The sequence below is a fragment of the Cololabis saira genome, chromosome 12 (assembly GCF_033807715.1).
Source record: "Cololabis saira isolate AMF1-May2022 chromosome 12, fColSai1.1, whole genome shotgun sequence".
NCBI classification, from domain to species: Eukaryota; Metazoa; Chordata; class Actinopteri; order Beloniformes; family Belonidae; genus Cololabis; species Cololabis saira.
The window spans coordinates 14558211-14582874 of record NC_084598.1 but is presented as its reverse complement, the minus strand read 5'-3'; the positions used below and the strand labels follow the sequence as shown (position 1 = coordinate 14582874).

Here is a 24664-nt window from a genome sequence, read left to right as displayed (position 1 = left end):
ATACTCAAAATTAAAAAATGTTCCACTTTTTATCACAATTATGTACATTGTATCGTGCTGTAAATATCTAGTTGTTTTATTTTATTGATTTTATTTCTCCTTGTAATAACTAAACTATACAGTCTGATCCCAAATTTGTGAAAGACACAGAGTTATAATTTCAAGCACTTTCAAGCACTTAAACTAAAATTCAAGCACTTTTCAGGCCTTGAAAACACAACATTTAAATTCAAGGATTCAAGCACCCGTAGGATCCCTGGTGTGGTGCCCCAGGGGGACCACACTTGAAATGCTCCCCTCCTCCCACATTTTATGGAATAAAAAGAGAAATTTATTATGGTTATAAAGACCATAAATTTACATGAACGTATTGCTGAAGTACATGCTCAACACTCATACTACAAATAAATGTAAGACAAGCAACCAACTAAGAGTAACACCACAGATAGAGATGAGTCTACAAACGCCACAAACTACAAACTACACTGATGCTCCAATCAGAATGAACTCACATGCCAATGTAACACCACATGTTAACTATCATCATTTCCATCATATATATGTCTGAGGACTACATGCAAAACTATTACAGCATATGACTAATAACAACCAAACAGGCCTACTGAATAAGCTGATGTGTAGGTAGGGAGCAGCACATTAATAAAATAGCAATGTGTAGGCTGTTAGATTTAAGGTTGATAAATTGTTAAGGCACTCACTCAAATGCAATTCTTTTTATTTTATTGTTATTTTCATGTATTTTTATTATATCATTGGTTACTGCTGTACCTGTTTGCTCCTCTTCCACCAAATATATAGAGAAAATAACAAAATATGACATATATGGTCCAGTTAGTAATTTGATTTAGTGCTCCCTCATTGGCTGGTGCCCCTGTGCGCTCGCCCGGGTCAGTATATGGATAATCCAGCCTTGTTCTCAGTGTACTGTCTTTGTACCTGTTAGTCGCAGCTCATCATGTCCGGCACAAAGTCTGGTCCGACTGCCTACCTTGATGCTGACTGTAGTTTTCAGACCGTGAAGAGTCCCATACTGCATTGTGCATAGATGAGAAGGGAGGACAAAGTTCACAATCGTAACTTGTGTGACTGCATGTAGTCTGCAAGTTATTCCTGCAGGAGATGTTTAGGGTTGTGCAAGAATTTTCTCTTAAGAAAGAAAAGCTTCATCATTAAATGCATCTTTTACATGGTACATTTTTGTCCCCTACAAAATAAAAGAGGCCGAACGTACATCCTCCAGCAGAGGATGCGTTTTTGCTTGAGTTGTACATTCTAAGACATGGACCTGGGAACTTGTGTGACCCGACGTATCAGGCCGAGATGAAACATGTTTGGTTTCAGCGCATAGCTGATGATGATGATGACCAACTGTACAGGACAACGACAGACCAGCAAACAATCAGACCCAGACTCAGTTCTGCTCTTCTACACCGTGATCAAAACACCAGAAGGTTTATTGAAAATTAAAAAAGAAAAAGATACATTTTGGAGATGTGAAAAACCTTCACAAACACGACCAGAGAAGAAGAGAAATATTTCAGATACGCCATATTTGAACTGACGAGGAGCTACTGAACGCCACGGGGTTGAATGAGCACAATCATTTTATTCATTTGTTTTTACATCAAAATACAAAACTGTGCAGTTTATAAAGCATCCACATCATAAACGTCGTACATGTTAGAGGCTGAACAAGTCCAGTTTACTCAAGCATCCAGAACCTCCCGATCCGTCACCTCAAGTCAGCTCCATTCTGTGATGAAACTCAAGATTACAGTCTTTAATCGGACCTTTCAGGCTCCCGTCCAGCCCGGGCTCTTGTGGACGTCTGTCCTTCAGTCCCAGGTGTGTGGACAGCTGCAGTCTGCCGGTCCCATCACACCACTTTCTTTCAAAACTAAATTTTAACTTTAAAACAGGTTTTTCTGTGGAGTTGGGTTTTTTTCCCCGAACAAAAATGTTGCAGAATATAAAGAACTGGTTCATTACTTTAATCTGACATCAAGTATTGTTGAACCGATTTAAACGGATCGGGTCGGGTTCAGGATGCTTCAGTAAAATGCTCCGTCTCCTCCCCTTCCCCCTCCTCCACCCATGCTTGCAGCTTATTGGACGACAGCCACGTGGCTGGTTCACATATCCACCAATAAGGTGCAGGAATGAGGACAGGGCTGTGTGGACGAGGTTCAGCGTGACTCCTCCTCCCTTCTTTGCCCCTCCCATCACAGGCCAGAACTTTAGGACGTAAATGTTCCTGAACGCGTCGCAGCAGGTGAGCGCTCACCTGTACAGGAAAGGGACAGACAGCTGGACGTCTGACAGGGATGTAAACGGAGGTTCTCAGAGGACGTCCAGTTCGGGGAACTGAACCGTCCTGAAGACTAAACGTTTATTCTGAGGCGACGCCAGGACAATACTGTGGACCAGTCGGACCCCTCCGGGTGAACCGTGACGCCTTCAGCAGCCCTGACAGGACTAACGTCGGCCGCGGAAACAGCTGCGCCCGACACAAATGAACGACCGACCCTCGCAAATGAAGACGGAACCCCGCCGGGGCCTTTCCCTCCTTAAAATTCTGGCCTTAAGAACAAAAGTAAAAACGGAGCAACAGAAAATGCTGATGTGACAAAGCGGAAGGCAGCAAATAAACCAGGAAGCAGAGGCGGCCGGACACAAGGAGCCACAGCTGGAGGATGTCACGCAGGCCCCTCCGAGGAACCGCCAGGACCAGCTGTGGCTCTTTGAGGGTTCGGAAAGAAATGCACTGAACAGCTTCCTGGTGCATCTGAGCCGCAGACAGACATGAACATCGCGTTGTGACACGGCGGCGGTTTCTACACCCCCCCCCCCCACACCCCCTCCTCCATGTTCATGTGTGCGAGCAGCTGTCAGATAAAGAATCGCCGCGCCAGGCGCGGATCTCAACGAAGCGCCGCCACCTTGACCACGGAGATCAGCTGCCGTCCCCAACGTCGGCATCATCCGCCCCGTTTCCCCCAGCGACAAACAAGGGGCTGGACAAATGTGAGAGTGGGAGGGGATTCAGTGAAATGTAGCAGTGACGGGTGGGGGTGGGGAAGGGGGGTGGGCGATGGCTGTTATTGGTCCTTCTTCTCCGGCTCTGATGATTCCTCTTTATCCGCTCCTTCCTCAGGAGTCTCCTCGTACCTGCAGAGAAGAAGAGGTTTCAGGACCGTCACATGACCTGCTGTCTCACAAGATTAAAAATGTCTGCCTTCACCAGACGCTGCAGGGAACATCCCATCATCCACCACAGCCCGCATCCGCCCACCTGCTACATCACACCACCATAGTTCAACACCAGAGACACATCATCATCACCTTCATCATCCTAAACATCACATGCGCTATTTTCTGAGCAGCCGTTAATGTTTTACTCTGAATTTGCACCAAAGTTGATCAGCGTCACCTTCTTTCTTCAAGACTGAGGTCACTGAGGTCATAGACTGAAAACATACCAATCAGAGTCAATTCTGCAAGTAAGCAGCATGAGATGGTCCGAGTCCCCGTCCACACAGCAGCCAATGGGTGAGGAGGTGATAGCGAGGGAGAGAAACCCGCCGCAGACTTTCAAAGACGTGACAACGAAGATGCGGCGACAAACCGCCGCGAAGCAGATAGGGGGTGCTGCGCGTTGATGGTGTTTTTGTTGGGGAAACAGAGAATAAATCTTCCTGATCAGATATTTCTGTCACATTCAAGCTAGAAAACATCCCGCATGACAACGACCCCCCATCCAATCTGAGCATGTGCAGATTGAGCCGTAGTCAAAGCTGTCCACACGCAACCGGGTCACGGCAACTGAACGCCAACTGCTCGAGCTCGCCACATCTGTTTCAAATAAAAAGGCATCTATAGTTTGATGTGTAACTGAACCCGAGGTCCAAATGTGGGCCATGAAGCTGAAGCTTTTAGACCTCACAAACATGTTTCAGAGTTGAATTTCTGACCTGGGAACATGTTCTGCAGCCCTCCAGATGTTCAGCTTCCATAAATGATGGGATGTCAGAGGTGCAGGCAGTACTCGCCGTCACCCTTGTTTTCAGTGTAACGACCGCCGGTGTTCTGATGGCGACACATCCCCGGTGTCGCCATCAGAACCACTTGAACCGGGATGCATCTCAAGTCTCCCAGACAGGGAACCAAATGTCGGTGACCAGCAGCGCCAACGCCACGAATCTGGGCGGTCTGGGCGGCCACGTGACACACGCACAGGGCTCTCACTCTTTCCCTAGAATTATTTTCCAGAACATTTTAATGAAGGGTGCTCCTCTCCCCTGTGGTCTCTGTGAGCAATTCACTCTGCTGACAACTACTTTTATTGGAAATTAATTAGGTTAAGTCTTCATGAAAAGTCATTAATCTCTAGTTTCTTCTCCCATCTATCTCTGCACATACACAGTATTTTAATACATCAGAATTCCTAAAGTTTTTTTCCCCACTTACTTTCCATTGTCTGACAATAAAACAAGTATGAAATACTGGATAAACCGTAGCCTATTCAGGATCACCTGACCTGTTAACTGTAATTAGCTCCCGCTCTGCTGAAATCAGAGTCGCATCCACTGCCAACAGCCAATTCAGTAAACGACACGCCCACTACCGCTCTCCTCTGCCTGTCACTCAACACAGGACAGGGAGGAGCTTGTGCCCGTGGGAGAGAAAAACCTCACACCGCAGACCAATAACAATTTTCAACTTTCAGTCGCAAGTTTTGTCTCTAAGCGTTTAGTCCTTAACGGCGTCTGAAAAGTCGCTAAATCCAGCTACAGTCAACTGGAAGCACTGGGTTGGAGAACTGCTCTAAGCAGAAGAGGAGATCTGATTGGCTGGTAGCGTCACGTGGGGCAGCTGTGCCAGCTAGAAGTGCTGAGCCTTCTCCTCCATGGAACAGCCTTAATGTTGCCCTGATCAGGTGACGACAGATGTACATACACAGAACTTTTAACCCGTTTACATTCATTAACAAGGCAGGGGGAGGATCATTTTCCAGGACAACTTAACCGTTTCCAGGCAGTTTCCAGAATTTGATTGCTTTCCTCCTTCTCTGAGTTGGCAGGCTGAGGGGAGACCACTTTATATATGTTAAAACAAGAGAAAACCTGTTTTTCATAATAGGTCCCCTTTAAAGACATCTGGTGCTCAAATCAAACAGTGGTGAAGTCGGTGTTTTGACGTGGATGTGATGGGTGGGTGGGGATGGTGCTCTTTGGGCCTTTTACCTGCCCAGGTGAGACAGGGAGGGGACAGTAAAGGCGGGGGGCGGGGCTTCTACATGGAGGTGGGCTGTAACCGACGGCGATGTGGCGAGGAGCCTGAGGCCATATGGACAGTGTCCATGGAGCTAGCCAGGCTTGAGGGAGAGCCGCTCACGGTCGGGAAGGAAGTGAGCCTGGGAGAGGCAGGAAGTACTTCCTCCGACGACTCAAAGCTACGACCAGGAGGAGACGGAGCAGGAAAGTGGAGAGAGATGGAGAGAAGAGGAGGGACGCAGACGGAAGGAGAAGAGATGAAAGAAATGCCCAAGTGAAGGTGAGAAAAGTCAGAAAAACAGGAAATGAAATGAGGAAGAGAGAGAAAGAAGGCGGTCAGTTTTTCTTTTTAAATCTTAAACTCTAAAGTTCAACTACAGAATCAGCGGCTACGTCAGAGACGAGAGCTGGATGCTGAGCAGGAGATGGAGTAAGTATGAGGGAAAACAAGAAAGGAGGAGTGATGCCGTTGCAGAGGAAGAACTGATTGGTGGGAAATGGAAAGACGAGCGCCCATCAATCAGACAGCACGTGGTACGGACGGCCAAAAGGTACCACCCCCTCTTTTAATCCTTGTTTTGGGTGAAAACCCCTGTGATTATGGAGCATCAGAACCTTGATCACTTAACAAAACAGTCAGGCGCTGATGGTCTTACCGCAGGATGCATCTTTCTGACAGTTTGCTACACAAATCACTTCTCTAGGACAATGTCTTATATCTTTCCCTCTTGGCAGTGGCTTATGACGCACCCAGGTGGAGGCCTACACACCTCCTGATCCATTCATCAAAGGCTGATGAGCACCTGTCTACTCACCCTCTTGAATCCTACCGAGGCAGTGAAGGGGTACTTGGCATTACCCATCTGTCTCCAGATATCCTCTACTTTTCATTTTGGCATCAGTAACGTTAAATAATGGGATATGGAAATTCTCAGTGAGGTTTTATTTGCCCGATATTAAGTTACATTATTTTAGAAAAAAGAAAATCAGGATCAAAGGAGGTGGTGTAGCTTTGGTCCAGTTCTCATACCCGAGACCAAACGAAACAGGAGGCTACAAAGACCCATCTGAGGCCACAACGAGGAGTCCTGCAGCTACAGGAAGTACATGAAGACAGCAGCAGTGAAGGTGTTCTGGACAACGTGCGAGAAGCTGGATCACAAAGAAGAACTAAAACAAAACGAGAAGATGTCTCGCAGATGCTGACGAGCCGAGCTGCTGCAGAAACTCAGCTGGTGCCGTTCTACCGCGTCATCTGAACGGTTGTCGTGGTTACTCACCTGAACATCTCTGTGAGTTCTCCCTTGACCAGCGCCACGACGACGGGGAAGCCGACGCAGGCGGGGACCAGATACAGCAGAGCAGGCTGCAGGCAGAGAGGGGTGTTCAGATTTTCATCCAACAAACTTCCCATCATGCTCTGAACTGAAGTCTAAACATGCACACGTGTGGAGGAGTGTGATCTCTCTCTCTCTCTCTCTAACAGTCACCCTGACCTCTGACCCCGTACCTGTGCGTGTTTAAACGTGTGCATGACGAAGATGGTGAGGCCCAGGCCGAAGATGTAGGCCAGGAAGCTGGAGTAGAAGTACGTCCTGCTGTTCTTCTTCAGGCTGCGACAGACACGTTCACGTCAACACACATCAACAAAGAGGAGAACAGCCATGATGCATCGTCAGGGGAAGGGGGCGGGCTGTCACCTGACATCGAAGCGCAGCAGCAGGGCGATGAAGATGCCGGGGATGACGATGTCTCCCAGTCCCAGCATAGCAAAGTTACTGGCTCCAAGGCCTCTCTCCAGCAGGTCCTGAGGAAACACCACTGGAGGAGGAGAGGACATCACCATCATCATCATCATCACCATCATCAGTCATGAAGATGAAAACATCCCTCAGAGCGGCTGCACTTACATTTGATTGGCGCTTCAAATGACTTAGCAACCGTTACCATGACGTTGGTGCCGAACACCTGCAGAGACAGATGACTTGTTGATTAGGTTGATTAGCTTCACGTCTCGTTTTACTGCAGCGCCGCCCGAGAGCCGAAGTAACGACCGATTATAGCCCCCACTTTCCTTGTCCCCGGCACACAGAGATTTCGCCAGATTATCAGAATCCTCTCATAATTTCAAGCACATAACCAAAGTCTTCAACTACATGCGTCGTCCGCCGCGGAGACATTAACTACCGTAACCGGTAGCGACGGTCTTCATCAGTATTTCCAGTCTGCGGTTCTGGTAGAGGTCACGCCGGATTCTGATCTGCACCTCAGATCTTTTAAAATTAACATTAAGTGAGGTTAGTAAAGCAGGTCATTGTGTCGCCCCTCATCCTCACAAAAAGCGACGGTTGATTCCCACGCTCCTCTGCCGTTAAATAATAATATATATTGCAGTTAGTTGAATGAAAGTTGGGGTCAAATCTTATGATAGTTCCCAACCAGGACAGAACCACAACTGCAGCGTCCTGTAGAGAAGGATGTGTGTGTGTGTGTGTGTGTGTGTGTGTGTGTGTGTGTGTTTTGCTCTCACCCAGAACACATCGTAGACGAAGAGCCCCCCCAGCAGGATGCAGCCGGTACTGACGTTGTTGAGGTGGAGCAGCTCCACGCCGTTCAGGGCGAACGCCAGCCCGAACAGGTTGTTGGCTATCCAGTGCTGTGATGTCACATAACACAAAAGGTTTTTCAGCGCGTGATTCGTCCGCTGCAACGTCTACGGGGCTCTGATGCTGTGAGGACAGTGAAGCAGCCTTCCTGAGCTGCCGGATGTTACCTTCTTGAGCACGTACCAGACTCCCACCACGCTGCTGACCACTAGACACACCAGGTTCTTGCTGTCAAACTCATAGTTGACGATTTCTGTGAAGAGGCGAGACGGACGTCTGAGATTCAGGAGAGAAACCCGAACCTGGTTCAGGAGGTGACTCTACGACTCACTAGGGCTGTTCGATTTTGCCCAAAAATAAAATCTCGATTTTTTTCTCTCAAAATCCGATTACGATTATTTTGTGAATTGACAAAAGGCAAAGAAATTATTTCAAATATGCTGTTTTTTTATTGAACATTTGCCCCATTGGGCTTTAAGTGCAAACTTTGCTCTTATTAAACCAAAAATGAATGAATAAAGTGCAAAACTCTGTAAAATAAGTTGAAAAAAAGTTTTAAAAAATATAATAAAATATAAAGTTTTATCTCTGAAAAAAAAATCTGCAAATCAGCACTTGCAAACATACAGTAAGTTATATTTCCAATTAAATAAAACAAGACATTTTCTAATTAAACTAAACTGGGTCTTTGCATGCTAAATAATAATGCAACCCATGAGGAGGTAGAGGTGTGTAATGTCAGTCATTACATTTGCTATTCACATTTGCAAGTGTTTTGCAAGGAACACGAGGGATGCCTGGTGGCATGTTACAACGCCCCCTCCTACACTAAAGAGCCTCTCCGATGGGGCACTTGTCGCAGGTATTGAGAGGTATTTCCAGCAATCATTAATACAGTATGTGTGCAGACAAGGTAAAAAAAAAAAAGTAAAAATAAAATAAAAAAAATCGATTTTACGTTTTAACATCGTTCTAAATTACATAATCGCGATTACGATTTAAAATCGATTAATCGAACAGCCCTACGACTCACCTTCCTTGGACTCTCCGGAGCCCTGAGTGAAGAGCAGCTGGTACTGCTTGTTGGGGAAGGAGGCGGGAACCATCCTGGCCACGACGGGGCTGAGGGACCAGAACACGTCAGACTCATACACTGGTGTCTGGGGTCACGGTGTGCGCTGGCGTGTGCTCACGTACCTCATGGTGTGTGACAGAGCCAGGACGCCCAGCACAAAGAAGTACATGGACAGCAGCAGGTTGATGTACTCCTGAGAAAACACCTGCAGGACAGAGAGGACCCACACTCAGACTTGTGGAGCGCTGCCCGACGCCGAGACAACAGGGAGACCCCCCCCCACTCACCTTGAAGAAGAGGTAGAGACCAAACAGAGTGCAGCTGGCGATGATGGGGAAGCGGGCGGCGTCCCGGCTGGTGATGGTCTCCGGCATGTCGGCAGAGTTCTGGGAGGGGTGGGAGCAGACGGAGGAGAGGATGAGGGCCGACTCGGAGCCAGGAACGTCCTCAGAGACACCGTCGCCTGCTCGGGTCTGTCACAAGCAAACGCTCTGAAACACCTGTCAACCTGTAGGCACACTCAAGCTTCCCTGGACCAGAGTCCTCCACCTGCAGCCAAACCTGACGGACACGTCAGGACCCACGGCGCCTGCGTCATCATCTTCATTCAGCAATTTGCCGACAGCAGTTGAAACGGCCCCTTTTCTCTCATGAAACATCTGACGACGTCTAGCCACAGACCCGTCTCCTGCTGTTATTTCTTAAATCGGTTCGTTGTTTAGTAATGTAGGTAGAAAACAAACTTTACACCCTTTCGTTGGACACAGGGCCCGTCTCCATCATGTGTTCCCTCCTAAAGGGGAGTTTTTCCTTGCTACTGTTTGGCTTAAGGTTTTTCTCCCACTATGGGAGTTTTTACCTGCCATTGTTTATGTAATAACTGCTCAGGGGTCATGTTCTGGGTCTCTGGAAAGCGTCTAGAGACAACTTTTGTTGTATTTGACGCTATATAAATAAAATTGAATTGAATGTGTCCTGCTGATGACCGACAGCAGTCACCTCCATCTATTTTCCTCCTCCGACTCCTCCCCCGAGACACAAACTGGGTCAGAGGAGGAGGAAGCAGCTGAAGTTGATATTAAATTAAATTAGGTTGGTTCTTGCTTCAGCTCATCTTTGATGGTTCGTGTTCGTTTTCAGACTTATGATGGAGCTGAACGTCAGTTTGTCAACAATTTAAAAAAAAAGACAAAAAAATCCCAGGGCAGAACCGAGTTAGCTGGTCTTGTAGCAGAACCAACCTCCACCTCCTCCTTCCATCTGAGCTGTCACACCCAGTAGGATTGTAATCCACCACTTTTTCCCAATCCCCAAAGGGGGAGGGGTGGGGGGGTTACACTATTTTACGATATTATCTCAGTTGGATTAAGATGGAGCCTAAGAGCTCCATCTCCATGACAACAAGCTTCAACATGTACCTTCGAGGACCCACAGCATTTACTTATGATGGAGGTGGAGTTGAAGACGCCATCACGCACCTGCTTCAACCAACAGTCTTCAGCACAAAGCAGCAGCACTGGGAGGATCACGTTGTTTGATTTCTACACTGCATTTAACACTATCCAGTCTGCATTACTACGTGCATTAAACTCCAGAAGACACAGGTTGATGCCTCCACAATCACCTGGATTATTGACTACCCAACAGGTCAGCAGCACAGGAGCACCACAGGGGACCGTTCTCTCCCCCCTCCTCTTCACGCTGTACACCTCAGACTTACTCAGATGCAGAAATACTCAGATTACTCTGCAGGTGTGGGGTGCATTAGTGATGGACAAGAGAACTGGTGGACCGTTCTGTGGCATGGTGGGAACAATCATCTCATCTTGGATGTGAACAAGACAAAGGAGAAAACTGGATTTTAGGAGATCCAGGGTTAAGTCATATAGTTTTTCCATCATGGAGAAGTAGTGGAGGAGTATGAACACCTGGATGTTCACCTGGACAGCAGACTCTACTGGAGATGCAACACTGATCCCGTTTACGAGGAAGGACAGAGCAGACTTTAGTTCTAGAGGAAGATTAGGTCCTTCAGAGTTTGCAGCAAGATGTTGACTATCTTCTATAAGTCTGTTGGGGAGCAGCATCAGAACCAGATACATAAAGATACTGAACAACCTGATAAAGAAGACTGGTTCTGGTCTGGGGACTATTCTGGACCCTCTGGAGGTGATTGAAGGAGGATAAAATGAAGAAGAACATGGACAACCCTGAACATCCTCTTCACAACACAGTGATTCAGCAACAGAGTCTTCTCTCAGGTTTCTTTAGGTCTGCTGCAACACAGACCTCTACAGGAGCCCCTCCAGACCGCTAGGGGACTGATGTGGGGACCATCGTTTAGGGCTAGCTTGTTATGGGAGATATTTCACAAAAACGTGATTTTCAGACTCAGCTGTGTTGTTCAGAACTAGACCAGCACACACACACACCTCACACCTGGTTAGTGTGTTAGCTGTTCACAACAAATACACAGGACACGTCTCATGAACTCATCATCATCCCTTTGAAACTTCAGCATTTGTGTTTCAGAAGTCTGTCGTTACAGCTTCATGTCAAATTTTACACAAAGTTATTGATTTATAACAGTTATTGACGGTTTTCCAGATCAGACAGGTTTCTTTCACAGAAGCTTGGGTTTTCAACGTACCAGCTATAATATGGATCTGCATGTGTTTTATGGGACAGCTGACGCCAGAAGACTCGTGGCAACGCAATGCTGTAGAACTCTGCAGAGCTTTTTATGTTTCAATATTTAAAAGGTTTAGTTGTTTAGCCTAAATCCTCCACTGTTCTGGCCCCTCCCCCATCACTCTGTTGTTGTCAGTTACCTTTGTGAACCAATCAGACGCGCTGCTGCCAGTCACGTTGCCCTGGCAACAGAGCCATTTGGAGGATGTTTCTTTTTTTAACTGAATCATCCCTCCATCTCATCTAAGCGGGGCGGGGCTAAGCCACACATGGAGATGGATAATGTTGGCAGGGCTGAACTTGCACTACAAGTTTCGGGGCTACTGCATATACATAAGTAAGTCTGCGTTGAGTTGTTTTATCGCTGCTGGTGCGCCTGCCCGTTTCAGAACCTGCATCTGGAGCTCAACTCTTAAAATGAGAGCAGGACACCTGAAAACTGGGCATCTTACAGTTTTAGTTCATTCTGAACTTTCAAAAGTCTGGACAAGCATAACGGGACAATCCTGGGAAATTATTTTTGCTTTTGTTTTTAAACGTTTGTTCAGAAAACTCAACTTCTGTTCTTCCTTTCAAAAAAAAAAAGCAGACGGTATCCGTGGAAGTTAAATTAAAAAAACCCACCATGAGGTCGTCCTTGTGTCTCCAGACTGCAGGCGGGGGAATATGCAACACATGAAGTCAAACATGTTCATGGGAAACCGCTAAACTAGTGCGTGTGCTAGCTTCATGACGAGCGGACAGGGTGAGCGTTTGCTGTGAGAAGCCGGCGGCGAGTCGCTTCTGTGGTGTTCCTGTGATCGCTTACGCACAAACGCCGATGCAAACATGCGGCACAAAGCTGAAGTCGGCTCGTGCGGCGCCTCCAGTGTTTGTGATGTGTTCATGCGGTAGACAGGAAGTGGGCGGCTCTAATACTCACTCTGAACCCAGAATCGAAATCATTTTCTCCGAGCTCCTACAGATGGACAGACAGACGGACAGGATGGGTGGACAGACAGATGTGCACAGACAGACAGGGAGAGAAAGGGATCAGATTGGCGAGAAAGAGGACAACTGAAAGTAGGAAATCCCCACCCCTCCACCATCACACTCATCATCAACATCGTCCCGACTCCCAGGTGTTTAATTGCAGGCGAGTGCAGGAGGTAAAGACAGAATAAAAGGAGGGAGGAAGGGAGCGAGGGACGGACTGCAGGTTAGGATGTCAGCAGGCATCTAGCAGACATCCACACAGACAGGTGGGAGCAAGCAGCAGCATGATCAGAGGGGGGGGCTGCAGGTCAGCATGCAGCTCCTGAAGCTCTGGCCTGCAAACATGGACAGAAGAGAAAAAGGAGGGGGCAAACCAGCACAACAAACTACAAGAACAATGGAGAACAATGATAGTTTACTTATAATTAATAACTGAGAAAGGAAAGAGAAGGAGGGGTGATGGGCACCTCTAAGTGGATCACGTTGGAGTCCCCCTGCAGTGTAGGTCTATAGCAGCATATCTACAATCAAGCTATCTTTAAGACAAACTGTTTTATTCTTGTTCTATATATAGCTGCAGCTATGACTACTGGCCCTGACACACTAGAGTTTACACTAACTAGAGCTTTACTAAACAGCAAGGTTTTAGTTTGGTTTTAAAGGTGGAGGTAGAGTCAGCCTCCTTAACCCAGATTGGAAGTTGGTTCCATAGTAACGGTTCCTGATAGCAGAAGGCCCGTCCTCCAGATCTACATTTAGATACTCTAGGAACTACGAGCAAACCTGCACTCTGAGAACAGAGAGCTCTGTTAGGAACATAAGGTACTATCAGGTCTTGCAAATATTGCAGAGCTAAGCCGTGTTGGGCTTTTTATGCAAGTAATAAAATTTTGAAATGGATTCTGAGTTTTGCAGGGAGCCACTGGAGCCAAGCTAACACTGGAGAGACTTGGTCTTGTTTATTCCTGTCAGCATTCGTGCTGCTGCATTTTGGATCAGCTGGAGGATATTCAGATAATTACTATTACATCCTGCTAATAAACACATTACAGTAATCTAGCCCAGAAGATACAAGCGCGTGAATTAGTTTTTCCGCATCACTCTGCGAGACGATGTTCCTAATCTTTGCGATATTACGGAGAAGGAAAATTCAGTTTTACAAACCTGATCGGACAAACATCTGCTAAAGTAATACTTCCTATTTTGTACTTCAACGTCAACAATATTAAATTCAAACGTTATTAAATAGTGGTCGGATAGGAAGGAGTTTACCGGCGACGCTAACTGATTATCGGGTTCGACACCGTAGGCGAGGACGAGAACGAGGGTATGATTAAAACAGTGCGTCAGTTTGTTTACTTTTTGTGAGAAGTCCATTGATCCTAGAAGAGAATTAAAAGCTAATTTAAGATTATTGCTGTCAACATCTATATGAATGCTCAGACTAGGGCTGCACGATTCTGGACAAAATGAGAATCACGATTTTTTTGCTTAGAATTGAGATCACGATTCTCTCACGATTTTTTTCCAATATAAAATTTATTGCACTTATTACTTTAACTTTACAACAGCTGAACAAAAATATAATAACAATAAACATCTCTTGTCTTCTTTACACAAACCTTTGAATAATTTAAACAATAATAACAATTTTGAACAATATTTGTTCCTCCCTGAGTTGAACACCCTTTCAGAAAGGGGACTTGTAACAGATCCTGTAGTTCTGAGGCAACAAATTATTCCTCTGGCTGGGATGAACCCCCCATTGCCTTTTGCTGCTATTAAGAAGCTGCCGATACAAAAGGTAAACGTTACAAAAAATATGATGGTGCCTGATAAAAGACTGGCATCATTTGTAACAGCTGACATTGAACATAAAAACAATAAACATCTCTCTTGTCTTTAAATAATTTAAACAATAATAACAATTTAACAATATTTGTTCCTCCCTGAGTTGAACACCCTTTCAGAAAGGGGACTTGTAACAGATCCTGTAGTTCTGAGGCAACAAATTATTCCTCTGGCTGCTTTTTGCTGTAACAGCTGACATTGAACATAAAAACAATAAACATCTCTCTTGTCTTTAAATAATTTTAACAATAACAATTTTAACAATATTTATGTGATATATGTGTCAGGTGATGAGAAAGGTAGATGTTTCTCCAAATGTAATCCACAATCATTAACAAAATATAACAAACATGACAACATGATAGTTGACCATGACAGGACTACAACAACCTAGAACATAGGCCTAGTCCTTTTTTTATGCAGCCATCTTTAAATTATTTTTTTTTTTAAATCGTCGTCATTTGGAAGTGAGATCGCGTTCAAGCATGAATCGAGATCGCGATTTTTTAACGATTAATCGTGCAGCCCTAGCTCAGACTCAAGTTATCTTCCTTTTAGATCAGGAAACATTTGTAAAAACACTTGGAAAGTGATAACACGCGAGACGGTTGGTGACCTACACAACTTTTACTTTGACAATTTGGTGAGTAGGCGGAGTCTCATTTAAAATCCGCCCCAGAACTTTCCAACGCTGTGTTAGTTCGGCTGACGAGGGACGGGACGGCGCCGGTCACACTCATGCAGCTCTGCATCGATGGATGCAGATGGATATCTTAGTGATCGTTATGGCGACGACGCCTGCAACTTCCAGCACGTCACCTCCTGACTAACAGAAATAAACACCTCCACATCCCTACAAGACATTTCCTAGTTCCTGAAAGTCCAGCTGTTAATTACTGTAACTAAAATACTTGGTCTATAAAATATCAGATTAACATCCTCAGATAGTATTTTTTATAAAAACTTTTAATAATGAATAAAAAAGATTTTGAGGTAATTGTTGGTGTATTTTCCAGACATGAGCTCAGTTTCATCTGTCTAATGTAATGATCCTGGAGTTTGAGGTTTAATCCCAGTTAAACTCCTGCGTGACACAACGGCGGCGTTGCTTAAGCCCGGGTTATATTTCACAAGTCGTTTCTTCACACAGGGAGATATGAATCTCATTCTTGCTGACATTTAAGCCTCTGAAATAGCGACCAACAGAAACACGTTTCCTGCATCAGCGTCTAATGTGGCGCCTCCACACGCTCCCAGACGACAGTCCAGACTCGCAGACGCTGGATTTGTGCTCGCAATGTTGAACAGGTCCGTCAGACAGGACGTCGGGCGTATTCTCACGTGGGCGTATTGGTCCTTTATTCACGTCCTGTCAGTCCGTACTGATTTAAAGAGTCTGTTCGTGTCAGTAGTTACGACTCGAGTCCATCCAGAGCTTCTAGATTAGATGTTTCGACATAACCGTCCCATCAGCTCCACTTCTGATACTTTAGCGTTGTTAGGTTTCAGCAGAGCCGCTCCTCCTTCAGGTTGAAGGGAGGGTCATCTTGGAGTTTAGCTCCAGTTTAAACCTGAAACATCAGGTTTAGGTGTTAAACCCATTGAACCATTTTACACTCAAGCTGACGTGTTAGCGTATAACCGGATCCGTGGAGACGGGTGAGATTCACCAAAGCCAGCTGGAGAAGAACTGAAGCAGAAATACGAGACACTTGGGACCACGGTGGCGAGATGGGGCTTGAATTCTTGTCGTTCTCCAATTAAACACCTTTTTTTCGTCCCAGTGGGAAATATTCACATAATCAAGACTTCTAACTGATGATGTTTAAATGATGTTCCAGAAAGATTTACACTGACGTTGATGTTTGGCCTTCTTCCCAGCGCACAGAGATTCCTCCAGATACTCAGACATTAATATTATGTGCTGTAGATTAGATATGGTGAACCTCTGCTGGCAGTAGCGGAGCCAGAGGGGGGGGCGAGGGGGCGGTCGCCACGGGGCCCACAAGCTCATAGGGCCCAATGATAGGGCCCCGTTTTGTGTGATACGTTCATCTATAATCGTAAATTGTAGGCTATAATAACGATAAAATGTGCATTGTGCGGCCAGTGTAGGCTAATTCTTACTTTACAACTGTCCTGAACGCATCGGGGCTGTGAGCCAACGCTGATTGGTTGTAACAGTTACAGCCAATTTGCCGACACTGCAAGTTTGCTGCCATGAAGGAGATGAGCGCTAAACTTTAAAAGAGGACTAAGCATGTACAACGTTTTGAATGTTACCCTGTTTTCCACGTTACCTGGATTATTTTGTTCAGGCCAAGGGTTATGGAGGAGTCAGCTGCCATTTGTGAGTCAGTGTAACCTTCATAAATAATTTCTTTATCAGAATGTTGTGGTACCCTTGACCACCTGCCTATTTGAATGAGTTTGTGTTGTTGTCAACTAGACCGCCGAGTCTATTCTCTGTTATAGAGCTCAGAAATTATGTTATAGACCGCTGTGTCTATATCTATCTAAATAGATTGTGTAATTTTAGGCCAGTTATGTTTTTTTGTATTTAAGCTGTATCAAAGATGGAACTGAGTCAGTCCGTGACTATCTGAGTTTTCAGCGCCATGTGATTGACAGCTGTCAGGCCTGTGTGTGTGTGTGTGTGTGTGTGTGTGTGTGTGTGTGTGTGTGTGTTCTTCTGAACAAGTTTGTGACTTTACTCTGCTTTCGGCTTGCTTGGCTCAATAAAAGTGAGAATAAATGTTGTTAGATGGGTAGGATGAGATGTTGTTGAACGTTAAAATGACTATCATAAGGGCCCATGGAGAATGCTCCGCCCCCTCTGTACTGAGACCCACGCTCCGTGAGTCCGCGTGGGTCTCAGTACTGAGACCCATGTTTCACTACTGATCTGCACTTGTGCTGCTGCCATCCAGTATTCACGGTAAAATATAATCACTTCAAACATTTTATAAATTTGTGTTTTTTGTTTTGAGATTTAATTTTGTTTTTTTTAAATCATTGTATTCTGATTTTAATTTACATTTTACACATCGCCCCAACTTTTGACTGCAGCTGTAGACAGTTTAATTGTTACCTCTTGCTATTGAACCTGCTCCCGAGCAGGCCGGGGGAGCTGTGTGGTTACCATGGTGACAGCCAGCCATCACCTCCAGCTGCTGCACGGAGGTTGCGACGCTCGTTTAGACCGACTGCGCATGTGCGAAGAAAAAAACCCCAAAAGAGAAAAGGTACACGTCTGCCAGTCATCCGCGGTGTTGCGTTCACGGGCCCCAGGTCGGCCCCGCGGTGCGTTCGAGGACCGGTTTGACCCGGTGACGGAAGGCGTGTAAACAAACAAACCCCGAGGACCGCCTGACCACAACAACAGAGACCGAACAGACCATTCCCCAGCAAAAAGCGATGCGTTTGTCTCCGTCGCCCGAAAAACACAACAGAAACTGGGCAACAAGTGTAAAAGCGGGTCTAAAACGAAAAAAATGGAAACCACCGAAAACGTCCCCATAACCCTCAAGGCTGATTTATGGTTCCACGTCACACCAACGCAGAGCCTACTGCGTACGGTGCGCGTCGCCGCGTACCTGCGTCTGCGTCGATGTAACGCGGGACCATAAATCAGTCTTTCCGCGCTATTCCCGGGTAGCGGTTACCTTGGCCTTGGAGCAGGTGACGGAGCGCAGCGCCCCGAAGAAGATGGGGAACAGCGCCATGAGCACCAGGCTGCCGTAGGCCAGCGCCGTGCCCTGCGGGGTCGCCACGAACCTGGCCGTGGCGTTCAGCGCCTCCGTGCCGTTACTGTCCGTGCCGTTCAGGGCGTCCAGCAGGCCCGCGGCCCCCTCGGGGCCCGCGGCCGGGATCGGCTCGGCCGTAGACATGGTTCTTCAGAGAGAGGGCTCCGGGAGGCTGCTGAGGCTGCAGAGGAGACCGGTGAGCGGGTGCAAGAGGAAGCTGCAGCTGTGGTGCTCATGCATCGACCACACACTCTGTAAGGCCACGTTTCCTTAGAGAGGAGCACAGACCGAACTACAGGAAGAGGTGTCACTCCTCTGTTTATCCGAGAGCTGCGAAACAGATTACTATTGCAAGCCAAGGCAAATTCTATGGGCTCAAATTAAAGCCATAAATATTTTGTATCTGTAAATAAACTTTGTACTTGTAGAAATATTTTGTGCGTGTGCAAAAAATATTTGTACTTGCAAAAAATATTTGTACTTGTACTACGATCGCTGATTGGCTCTTATTATTGGCACGTCAAAACAGTGCCATAATTTGCCATAATTCGTAGTTGTAAAAAAAGTTTGTAGCTTTTGTAAAAAAAAGTTTGTAGCTTTGTATATCCAATGTTGCACACAGACAAATTAATTCCACAGCTACAAAAATGTTTTACACATGCACAAAATATTTCTACAAATAAATTCATTCATTCATTCATTCATTCATTCATTCAGACTACAGCAGGTACACATCAGATTCTTAAAATGGCAAGAATTACGTTTCAATACGGTCAAAATGTACAAAAAACGGTTTAAATACAGTATTACAAAGTAATCTGTGCCGATTCGTTGCGGTGAATCAAACCAATTTGACAATTCTACGTCACAATGCCTGCATTCAGGGCTTATCCATCACTTCACACGTTTTTCAAAAAGTATTTAATTTAAGAGTACGCTTAAATAACAAATAAAATTAAATAAAATGAAAAGAAGTAAAATAATAAAAAGCACAAGTTGTTAAAAAAAGTAAGGGCAGTAGAGTACAGCAGGTAAGTATTTAATTTAGGAGTACGCTTCAGTAAACAGTAATGTTTTTAGGCCTGATTTAAAGGATCTACAGTTGGAGCAGACCTCAGGTCTACAGGAAGTTTGTTCCACCGGTGAGGAGCAGAATAACTGAACGCTGCCTCACCTTGCTTGGTTCTGGTCATCCCGTTGCTGGCCCCCCTTCTCCTCCCTTTTCTCTCTCTGCAGGTGGTCGTGGGTGGCTTGTAGCTTGCATTACGGAGCACAAGTCTTTTCCTGACCCTGCACCCCAACCTGGGACTTGCTGATTGGGCCGGAGCTTCGGGAGCTGCGTGCTGGCCTGCGGTCCCCACCCCTGGTCATCCCGTTGCTGCTTCCACCTGCCTGCTGTGCTGTTGCCGTCCCTGACCCACCAGTCTGGCCCTCGGCAGGAGGGTCCCCCCTTATGAGCCTGGTCCTGCTCAAGGTTTCTTCCCTCCTAAAGGGGAGTTTTTCCTTGCCACTGTTTGGCTTAAGGTTTTTCTCCCACTAGGGGAGTTTTTACCTGCCATTGTTTATGTAATAACTGCTCGGGGGTTTATGTTCTGGGTATGGGTCTCTGGAAAGCGTCTAGAGACAACTCTGTTGTATTAGACGCTATATAAATAAAATTGAATTGAATTGAATTGGTTCTTGGGAACCACAACAAACCAGATCCAGATGAACCTCAGGGGTCTGGGACCTTCATAGGGAACTAACAGATCAAGCATGTATTTTGGTCCAAGACCATTCAGGTCTTTGTAGACCAGCAGTGCTCTCAATGCACCAATGTTGTGTGGTAGTTCAAATCCTTTAAAATTATCTGAGCCCATCCATGAATTTGTTACAGTTTTCAGGGGTAGGAAACCCTGGTCCTAGTAAGCCGCAGTCCTGCATGTTTTAGATGTTTCTCTGCTTCATCACACCCTGATACAAAAGGACTGTGTCAGGACTGTGTCATTAACAGACTTGTATAGACCTGGGTGAGAAGTTAAGTGGAGCACATCACTCCAGCCTGAGATCTTTACACAGGCTCCCTGTATCTCAGAGAATAGACATTAAAATAGTGCTGTTGATTTATAAATGACTTTAGGACCAAAATATATCATCGATTTGTTGATGCCATGTCAACCATCCAGACCTCTCGGGTCTGGTCAGAGTCTGTTCTGTCCACAGTCCCAAACATGGAGAAGCAGCATTCAGGTTCTACTCCAATACATCTGGAACCAACTTCAGAAAACCTGCAGTTCCTTTAAATCAAGATTAAAAACCAATTTGTTTACAGCAGCTTTTGACTGAATTATAAAACCATTCAGAATTTTGGTTTAAACAAGGTTAATTTCAGTAGGCTACTAAATTGTAACTGTGGCTGAAGTCTAACCGTTCTTTATTATGCCACCGCACTTTAACTCAATCTTTTTTCCTATCTTTTGAACTCAGGAGGTACTATTATGTTATATGTAGATATGTTATTATATGGTGGACTGATGACTTGCCTCTTAGGATGGATAGATTCTGGAGGAGCTATCCATCCTAAGCACACAGTAAGCTCATTTGGGTGCAGAATACAGTATTATACTTTGTACTCTGCTTAAACTACCAACCGCCACTTTAACAACAGGCTGAGAACATTATTTCACACGTGATACATCTCAACAAAAACACAAAATACACGATCTCTGCTCCAGAGTGGCGTTTCTTCTTCGTTGGTGGAACCGGTTGTCGTGACAGCGCTGCAGCGCCTCCAGGCCGCACACGGAGACACTACGAGCAGCTGCAGCGAACATCATCGTTAAAACGGGAAAATATAGACCCCTTTCCAGCCTACGTCATCACAGGATGCGCGCGCATTGTTGCGGCGGAAGTGCTGAAGAAGTTGCATGAGTTTGAATAGAGCGAGGGAAGATTTTTTTCTTAAGTTGCGTTTTTGGAGTTGCAGTAACGTTATAGAAGAACAACATGCCCACCAGCTGTTGTGTGTACGGGTGTACAAATCGAAATCCCGAGGAACATAATTTTTTTGCAATTCCCAGAGGAAACAGGCCATTTCAAAAGCACCGACTGGACCGAGGATCATCAAGCATGCCCGCGTTTGCAGTGCTCATTTCATATCTGGTGAGTTATCGTGGCTATCTGGTTTAGCTTTACTTGAATGCCTTTAATTGAGTAGCTGTAGGTAGAGTAAGTGTATTGTAAGTGTTTGCTACCATAGACTGTAAGTTTACTACTGGTGCTAGCTAGTAGCTAACTCATACAGCTGAGAGCTTCAGTGTGGTGTACATAATAATTATTAATATTATTAATATTATAGATCCATGGGTGTACAGCAGCTCCACGTAACTTAACAGCTTTAGCGCTCTAGCATCATTGTTGTTTAGGATGTGTGCCCTGGTTGTCTTTTCTCTGATTTGAGCATCTCAGAACACTTAAGAAACTTGAAAAGTGGTTATCTGGTGTTATTTGGCTAATGTGTTTCTTTCTTTTTACAGGTGAGATGTCACTGGACCACGACAGTCCTGATTTTGTGCCCTCTATTTTTTCATACACTAAACAAAACCAAAACCCTGATGCAAAGATCAAAAGGTAAAATACAATAAATGAGACCTAGCTGTTTGTGTTTTTAGCTTAACCTAATGACATGATTAACTCATGAATATTAAGGGTTTACTTATTTTGGTATTAAGCAAACCATAACCGATAATTAAGATGGGAATGTATTGTATTACAGCTTGAGATCAGTATTTTTGTTCATTTGAGTTTTTTTATGTGAAGGTACCAAAGAAAAAAGAAATGGAGTGAAAGACTTCTGGTTGCTCCACCAAATCAACCTGCTCCTGCTCCTGGAACTCCAGAGGAATCACCAGCATGGATCACAGTCCTAGTAAGTGTAGCCACTGTTGTGTCATTTCATGTCTCATTGCATTGTATAATGGTTCAACCATGTTGAGTATTCTCCCCCTATGCTGATCTCCACATCCATTCTTTTCTTTACAACCCATATTTATGCACAGTGTAGACTAACACAGTTGCAATTAATCTTATGTCTATGTATGTGACAAATAAAATCTCCTTGTCCCTGTCCTTTTCTCCTCTCCTATTCACAACTGTCCTCTACTGATTCCAATGCCCCTCTTATGTTCTCTATACACCTCTCCATCCATCCATCCATCCATCCATCCATCTCGTCTTCAATTCTCAGCTGTTCTCTTTTCTGCTAAAGCTGAAGAGGACATCCCAGTCACGAGGACAGAATACAATGACCTGAACCTGAGGTACACCGAGCTGAAGAGTGACTACGTCAACCTGCAGGAAAAGTATCAACAGCTGCGAGATGAAAATGAGAGACTTAAAGAGGAGCTGAAGAAGTCTACATTTTCATACTCAAATATTAAGTGCAACATGGTACAACTGTTGTTTATCACTGGAATAACATCTGTGCTCTTTGACTGGTTGTTCACCAAAATTACAGGAAGTGTAAAAATATTCAGCAAGAAGCTGTCTCTACAGGATCATCTTTTGATAGTGTTAATGAAATTAAGGTTGCAGCTCATGGTGCCACCCTTCGCATTCCAGCTTTCACCAAAGGCAAACGGCAACTTTCTGCACAGGAGGTCGACACATCAAGACAACTGTCACGTGTCAGGATACATGTCGAACGTGTTATAGGGAGATGGAAGAACTTCAGAATTTTGCAGACAAGAATTCCACTGTCACAGGCTGACCTTAGATGATATTGTTATTGTGTGTGCTAGTCTCACAAACCTTAGCAAAAGTGTTGTTCCGAAAAAATCTAAGAAATAAGGGTTCTGAATAATAACATCAAGTCTTGACATTTTTTTATTTTCTCATCAGTGATTTGGAGCTGTGACTATGAATTGAATATCAGCCATTAATGATTTACTTGACTATTAAAGTTTTGCTAATAAACTACCGGAGTTATTTGTTTTTTCCTCACTGATTGTGTAAATGTATTGATTTTCTCTTTTTAAAGCTACAAACATCCAACTTCCACAGCTGTAAATATGCTGCACAAATATACATATATTCACTATATGTGTTGTATATCAAACTCAGGTATATTATAGATATATTAATCCCCACAAACCCTCAAATAAAAATAATGAATTTACCTAAAAATAATGAACTAAGTTTTAAAAAACTATTTTGCATTATATGCCTTTTAATGTTTTTCTTTTTATCATATTAGTGGGAATAGGTTTCTGTAAATTAATGGTGATAATGTGAGATGCAGGATGGACAATAAAGCTCATATAATTTTTATTTATTTTTATTTTTTTAAATAACTATCAACTTCATTCAGCCAGCACAGACAAAGGTACACATGACATGGCTTTCATTCAAAGGCAATGCTTAATGAAACTCATTAAGAAACAAAGGGGACACCGTAAATTAACAAAAATAATAAGATAAATAAATATGAAATAATATAACTTAAAATGTCTAGTGTATAAAATACATTCAGTTGACTGTCATAATTCTTTACAAACTTCAGCTGTGACAGCTGCTGACAGTGTCGCAGCTTCTCCTGAGTGTAAACACTAGGTTTCTCAACCAAATACGGATGAATATCCGGCCATTGGAGATCGGGCCACTTTGTGATATCTTCCTCCGGGAAGGAAGTTGCTTTCCATCCGCCAAAGTTAGTTTAGTAACGTAATTTCCACGATCTTTTTCCGTCAATCGGCTGGTGTAAACTGTGATGAACTCCGTCTTTCTGCCGCAACAATGCGCGCGCAGCTTGCTTGTTTACAAACACGGAAAGGGGTCTATCTCATCATCTTTACGCCTTGTCCTAGATAATAAAACAATTGCTTGAATTGTGACCTCTCTGAACTTCCGTTCTGTTTTTCAAGATGCTTGAAGGCTAAAATGACAAACTTATTTCTTAAAGCTCAAGATCATCATGACAATGTTTGACAAAGTTTACATTTACTTGCTTATTCACACCTTCGTGAGTAAGAAAATAACTTACTGTATTTACTGTAAAAAAATGTTTAATTATCACCCTTACGAATCCACAGAATGAAACTGTCAACAGTGCTTTTGTATCAATGTTGCTTAATTTTTCACCCCATTCTGATTAATTTGAGTAACTGTAAATATTGAACATTTTAACATTTCAAACCCTTTTTTCTGATTTTTGGATTCTTTTACCTTTCGGAAGCAATTTTACATGTGATCGTGCTCATTTTATTTGATATTTTCACATCTCTTTAATGATGACTTGGTTTTTAAGGCAGTTCTGTTTACATCCGTCATTATTCAGCATCCCTGCTTGGTCATTTTCTATCCATTCATAGTTTTGCTTATTATAATTATTATATTATATAATTATTATTATTATAATTCTTTTTTCCTCTCACATTGGTGTTATTTTGC

The 24664-nt window shown here is 44.5% G+C and overlaps 1 protein-coding gene across 2 annotated transcripts; it reads right to left on the bottom strand.

Annotated features, from left to right (window-relative positions):
• Nucleotides 1-1607: 1607 nt before the first annotated feature.
• Nucleotides 1608-18517, bottom strand: hm13 (histocompatibility (minor) 13). Of its 2 annotated transcripts, XM_061735649.1 has the most exons (12): nucleotides 18158-18517; nucleotides 12589-12624; nucleotides 9263-9361; nucleotides 9098-9180; nucleotides 8934-9022; nucleotides 8068-8153; nucleotides 7825-7950; nucleotides 7205-7262; nucleotides 6995-7115; nucleotides 6805-6907; nucleotides 6575-6660; nucleotides 1608-3189 (listed from the first exon to the last, which is right to left on the bottom strand). In XM_061735649.1, the coding sequence occupies exons 1-12, from the start codon at nucleotides 18380-18382 to the stop codon at nucleotides 3120-3122; spliced, it is 1182 nt and encodes a 393-aa protein (XP_061591633.1). In that variant the 5' UTR covers nucleotides 18383-18517; the 3' UTR covers nucleotides 1608-3119. The 2 variants fall into 2 exon arrangements, with proteins under 2 accessions (XP_061591633.1, XP_061591634.1); XM_061735650.1 differs by lacking the exon at nucleotides 12589-12624.
• Nucleotides 18518-24664: the final 6147 nt, after the last annotated feature.

What these genes read in the sequence shown, in the direction of transcription:
- hm13 (XM_061735649.1), bottom strand. Translation starts at nt 18,382, where the DNA reads ATGTCTACGGCCGAGCCGATCCCGGCCGCGGGCCCCGAGGGGGCCGCG. An exon ending in TCGTCTACGATGTGTTCTGG is followed by an intron (nt 7,263 to 7,824) that starts GTGAGAGCAAAA and finishes CTGTCTCTGCAG; the next exon opens with GTGTTCGGCACCAACGTCAT. An exon ending in ATTTGAAGCGCCAATCAAAT is followed by an intron (nt 7,116 to 7,204) that starts GTAAGTGCAGCC and finishes CTCCTCCTCCAG; the next exon opens with TGGTGTTTCCTCAGGACCTG.